At 46.2% G+C, this 6,159-nt stretch overlaps 1 protein-coding gene across 1 annotated transcript; it reads left to right on the top strand.

Annotated features, from left to right (window-relative positions):
* Positions 1-2,053: 2,053 nt before the first annotated feature.
* On the top strand, positions 2,054-3,926 carry LOC119165145 (uncharacterized). The gene is made up of 3 exons (XM_037417329.2): positions 2,054-2,365; positions 2,804-3,090; positions 3,638-3,926. The coding sequence occupies exons 1-3, from the start codon at positions 2,210-2,212 to the stop codon at positions 3,924-3,926; spliced, it is 732 nt and encodes a 243-aa protein (XP_037273226.2). The 5' UTR covers positions 2,054-2,209.
* Positions 3,927-6,159: the final 2,233 nt, after the last annotated feature.

The raw sequence follows: 6,159 nt of genomic DNA, 5'->3' as shown, positions 1-6,159 counted from the left end.
ATCAGCAATGAATAAACTAGCCAGTCAGAAAGTATTGCCGAAGTATGATGTGTGATTCGTCACAAGAAAATGCCTTTTTGTCATCAGCCAACGCACTGGCTAAAACAACCAAAAATCGATTGCAAAGGTTCACTGAAAAAATCTTAATAGTATGTGCAGTACTCAGGTATTGAAATAGGACAATTTAGTGCTAAGTAACACATACTTTAGTTCAATTCTACCACATCCAGTTCGGGTCATGTCGGTGTAAGTTCGACTCAAGCACTTAGATCAGAGACACCATTACCTTATATGGCAAGATTCAAGCGACATGACGTCGTTGTCTCACGCATACCAGCCATTGTACTAATAAAAAATTTGGTGTTTCGTTTGAATCCCTGAGTGTGCTGTATGTAAACGCGCAGGAAGTGGACCTGTTCATCGGTCCAGCTGGTCTGATCGCCGAGCGACTGGAGGCGGCCAACTTCTATCCCTACGTGTTCGGCTACTCCACCATACTGGCACCACACCCGCGAAAAATCGTCGACCCTTTCAGCTTCATCAACGCCTTCCAGCCCGAGGTGATTAACCGGCTTTTCTACTTCGGCGCTGCAGCAACAGCACTTTTAAGACCTCGAGGACAGTGAAAAAATTCTTTCCGCTGAGCACGTGCGCTTTTATCGACGTCATTTCCAGGGCGGAAATGGCGCCAATAAAAGAGCCAACGTTACCAGTAATCGAGGCAACTTACCAGAAACTGAGGACGATCATGTGAGAAACTGTAGTAGCCATCATTTTATTTTCAGCACGCATGTCACAAGGTTGCAACATACAAACGTATATTAAGAGCAAAAAGGTCTTTCGAGGTCCGAACTGCCATGTTGGCCTTCAGACAGTAAGTGACAAATGGAGGTTGCTGACATCGTGGCGAAAGCTGCATAATGCTGTCATGCGGGCCGCAAGTTGCCGAGTCCTGGCATTAAGTGACACTGAACAGTTTTGGTAAATTCGGAACATTATGCGTAATGCATGGGCACCAAAAGCTGCATAATCACGATAAAATTACAAATGGGGCTGTAAAAACTCTCTCTCAATCTGAAACTATAAACAGTAAAAATACGGCGCTGTCGGCAATTATTCGCTATTGAAAGCAAGCATGATCGCATTTTTTTTTTTTGTCCGAGAAATGTTATCTGGCACAGGAGTTATTTTACCTGTGGCATGGTTGAAGTGTCCACAGATGAGCGAAGCTATAGGCTATAGCTATTGAGAAGGCAATGCGAGCGGGCCCCAATCTCGCTATCGCGTTCTGCTCTTGAAGGCGAAGCTCAAGCGGCCTCAGGATTTCCCTTCTTTTTCATACATTGTGTAGCTGTCATGTTCTATGGTTGGTGTACCATTATATAATATCAATCATGCAATATGATTTACCATGCAGCCGTATTGTACTAAAAGGGGTCAAGTTCCGCCAAGCCACGTTTGTTCTTTTTTCGCTCACCCCCATCCATTTGCCACTTTTTGAACGTGTGTGAAGGAAAGTGAATAAGCCAAATCAAATGACATCTTCAAGGTCTGGCTGGCCATCTTTCTGGGCTGGTTCCTGGTGGCCTTCGTGTCGACTGTCGGGGAGTCGCTGTTTTCCTCGCTTGCTCCGGGTCATGGCAGAGGCCCGCATCTCGGTGGCTACTGGAACCATCTCTGGGAATACTTGCAGTTCATGCTTCCACAAGGTACGCTACAAGTTATGCGCTGCATGAGTTGGTCATATATGGCTACCACATTGCCCCCATAAAAGTGCCATCCTTTCATGTTACCATCAGTTGACATGAAAGGCGTTAGAAGTACCGATGACATGTGTTTCCTCCTTTATGCCCGTGTACTTTTTCTCGTGCTTTTCTCAAGATTATGTCCTGCATACTCGACTATTTAAGGCTGTGGGTGTGTTGTGACAATAATTAATTAATAATTAATTCCAAGAACTGACACAACACCACGGACGCAGCTAAGCCGGGAGAGCCCATGTCTTTTTTTTTTTGTTTGTTTTGCTTCTTTTTTCAATCGGGATTCTTATTGCACGGCTGCGTCGATTGGACCTCTATAAAGCCCGTGCTCAGCTCTCAGAGCAACTCTTTTAGGCCCCATTATTGACGAAATCCTCTCGACCGCAGGCTGCAACAAGCGCACCTCGAGCGAGTTCGGCCGTGTGCTGCTGTGCTTCTGGTTTCTGGCCATGCTTGTGCTCATGTCCAGCCTCGGGGGCGAGCTCAAGGGAAGCCTGCTCGTCAAGGACACCGAAGACCACGTGGACTCGGTGGACGACCTGCTCCGCTTTCCCGCCATACGCATCGCCGCGGAGAAAGGAAGCGTCCACGAGAGATTCTTCAACGTGAGCTATATACGCTTGGCTGCTCACAATAGGAATAGTTCAAAAAAATAAAAAAATAAAACAATTTTCGTGCCCGTACAAACCGAGCAAGTAGCAAGGCTGGCCTGTAAGCTGCACCACTTGTGGCAAACGCGGAATGAGTTCTATACTGCTATCTCCCGCCTTGCTTACCCTCACTTCTTTTTGCCGCCTCAAGACCACAATATGATTGCCATGAACACCGTGGTGTCTGACGCGCCCGTAAATTTAGGCATACCAGCCCCAAACACAACGCCTCCATCAATATGCGGCCGTCACCGTCAGGATTTAATCTTTCGACCTGCGGGACATCACTGTGTGCTACTACAGCTCTGTCTTACTTCACTAATTGGTTCGCACACAACACCTTCAGATGGACAAAGTAGATTAGCGTTTTTTTTCTCTCCTTTCTTTTTCCAGAGACCGGTTCATCCAACGTTCCGCAGCCTGTATCCGCGACTGCAGCCAGTCCGTGGTTCGCTGACATCGATGGACGTGGCGGCCGCCGTCCTGGACCAAGTGGAAGCCCGGACTCACGTGTTCGTCCTGCCTCTGACGTACCTGAAGGGACTGCTCAACGCGCGCTTCACCGCCAGCGGGGGCCGCTGTCGCTTTCACGTGGTCCGCAATCCGCTCTCGCTCACCACGGTCGGCATGTTTCACCGCAAGGACCTTGAGCCCGACATTAGAGAGGCCATTGAGAAAAGGTGCGCCGCGTTTTCCAAATGAATGGAAGCGAAGGCGCTGTACGCGAGAAACAAAAAATAAAAAGAAAAAAAAAACGGCACCGGCGAATATCACAAAATGCGGCTGTATAGAATGGGTGCCTGTCACATGCGTATTTTTTTGGTGCAGGTTCCCGATAGTCGTTACTGTCTCAATCACGCGCTTATGGGCAATGAGCCACTTCTAACATAGCAATCTAATCTTTTATCGATGTTCTTTACCATCCCACGATGCCGCATTTCACCAGTTATTGAATATTAGCGTATAACCGTCTTTAGAAGGGAGCATTGCGCAATGCGATAGAGCGAAAGAAACGAAAGTACAGTAAGCACAAAAACTGCTGCACTCCCTGGAGCGGCCGTATTCCCGTACGCCAGCGTTTCGTAAGAATACGCGAAGGGAGATCCAAAGATGTTGGCCGATATTCTTGCTTTGAATAACGTTACGATTTTTCGCTATTGCATTCACTGTTTCACCCTTGTGGCGAAACTGATGCTTATTTATTCATTTCTTTTCTTTCTACACCAGGGCCAGGTACATGATCGACAGCCACCTCTTCGAGCGCATGATTGACACCCGAGTGATCAACTACACTCGCTGCTTGCAGGAGGAAGAAGACCACGTCGACGCTCTCAGTATCAGCGACGTGCACGGAATATTCTACCTGTATTTGGCCGGCGTCTGCACCTCACTCGTAGGCTTCAGCCTCGAACTAGTCGCGCACGCCTTGGCACCTTGCGAGGGAAGCAAGCAGACGAAACTGTCAGTCGTTCAAGCTCGACGCGTTAAGTTGAGTGCTCTCAACGAGGAAGCATAATGGACAAAGCTTTCAGACTAAAAGGGCCCGATAAAAAATAAAACAATAAAAAATAGCAGTGTGGCTAAGCCCTCCCTTGCGTTAAACAAGGCAAAAATAAGGTGCATCGATTCGCACATCTGAGAGTTTGGTTTTGTTGGCGGTGAACACGTTCTTTGCCTCCCGCACATCGATTAGTTTTTTCCCATAAATGTTTAGTTGTTAGTATGCCCTCGTCTTGTAATTTTTATTCGTATTGTCTGACGCCTCATCGCGCAATTTTTTTCATCATGATTTACCAATGCGTCTAAAAGTCTATCCCGAGTTACATTTGCTAGTTTCTTGGGCTTCTTTCAGTGTTCAACTTTGACTTTAATAAACCGCGTCGTACATGTGGCACTCACAGCTGTTTGCCTCTGCTTGGCTCGTCCGGCGATATGACATGTTGCCGAGTAGTCTATGCTAATTAAGAGACCACTGCACCAACCAGAGGTCAAATTTCATTTGTGCTGTTGGAGTTGCGCAACAAATCCGTCGGCGCGAGAATTTTCGGAAACGAATAAACCGATGCCGCGATAGAGCAGTTGCACGTGCTGCGTTTGAATATCCAGTATAGATGTCCTTGTTTCGCTCTTTTCTTCACTATTCTTCGCCCATAAGCTCACATATCTTCCTGTCCGACATTTTTTCACCATGCGAGGAGGACGATCGAGCGTACGAACGATGGGGATTGCCGAAAGGGCCGGAGAGGAGAACGAGAGAAGAAGCCGGATTCTTTTTGCGTCTGTTCCTTGTGGTGACCTGTCCTATATGCACAGAAAAAAGAATTGTTTTTGTGGCGCACCGGCAGCTCGTTCCGCTGCTGCATGCTTTATGCATGCGTCTACTTTAAATTAGAAAAAAAAAACATTTCGGAAGAGGTTTGTGGGCCCTCCAAAGTGACACTAGACAAAAAATTTTCCCTGTATTTTCAAATCATTCTCTCTCGATGCCAAAAACATACTCGCTGCGAGAGGACGCTTTGTAGGCGAGAAAACGCCCGAAAAGAAGAAGCGGGAAGTGCCACCACCTTGAAGTTCCCGCAGTGAACGCCATGACGTCATAGATTTTCGACAGCATCTACCAGGGACTAGTTTCCGACCGGAAATAAAATAAGTCTTCTGAAAGCGCCAGAGACATGACGTACCAAGTTTCAATGAAATCCTCTGAGCTAGTGCCACCAATGTCAGGAGCGGCAATATCAGCGCGAAATTTTGAAATACATCCAATTGATCTCAAATGATGGTGAATTTAACGATATCACTTATTGGTGTTTTGAGATTACAAGCTGCCATTCTAAGCGGATTCGTTATTTCCCTATAGTGTCTTTTTAACGTCGCATCGCCTAAATTTCTGGACAAAAAAGAACGGCTTTAGTTGCACTGTATGCCTTTGGACAAACTTAGAGCGTGCCAAGTTACTTTCCCATAATTTGCTTCCATCGGTGAAATTCGCGGAATCGATACGAAAAAAACCAAACGGGCATCTGCCTCAGCGCAATGTCTTTTTATCTATACACTCTTGCACTGAATAAAGTATCGACTAACAAGTCAAACTTTTCGTAGGAGCCTCCATAAAACAGTCGATACTGAAGATAGGGCGATTGCAGTTTTTGTAACTGCATGCAACATATAGTCACACGTGTTACTCGAAATGTTCACGAGGCACATGGCGTTGTTTCACGTCTAAGAGGTTGCAAGCGGTTGAGAGATTTTTCGTTGTTGAATGGTCAATAATGACGTCAACATCAGAATTTTCATCGGCTTAGCGTGGTTTACAACAAATAATCGTCGAATGCCTTGATTAAAAATAATTCATTGCCCCAAGAATCGACTGCCGAAAAACATTGAATCCGTCAAGTACAAGTCGAATAGTAGGAATTTGGGTCCTCATGCGTGCTGATAGCTAATAAGGAAGGAGGATGACAAGGGGACATGAAGATACGCGTCGTGACTGATGATCTTGAGCACTTTTTTTTAACACGACAGTGTTCTATGCCAAGGGTCCACTACAGCCCTGCTGACGTATTTCCTTCACTTCCTTCACGGATATGACGTCATAAAGTATATGCTACTAGAATGCACAGAAAAAAATTAGAAGAAAAAGCACAAGCGGGGCGTCACACCAGCCAATTATCGATACTCAGTGCGCGGCGCTAGCCACTAAACACGCAGCATTTGTTATCAAACGTTCTAACGGCAAGCTTTTTATATCT

The sequence above is a fragment of the Rhipicephalus microplus genome, chromosome 8 (assembly GCF_043290135.1).
Source record: "Rhipicephalus microplus isolate Deutch F79 chromosome 8, USDA_Rmic, whole genome shotgun sequence".
NCBI classification, from domain to species: domain Eukaryota; kingdom Metazoa; phylum Arthropoda; class Arachnida; order Ixodida; family Ixodidae; genus Rhipicephalus; species Rhipicephalus microplus.
The sequence above is the reverse complement of the archived record's forward strand: the minus strand, read 5'-3'. Positions and strand labels throughout refer to the sequence as shown.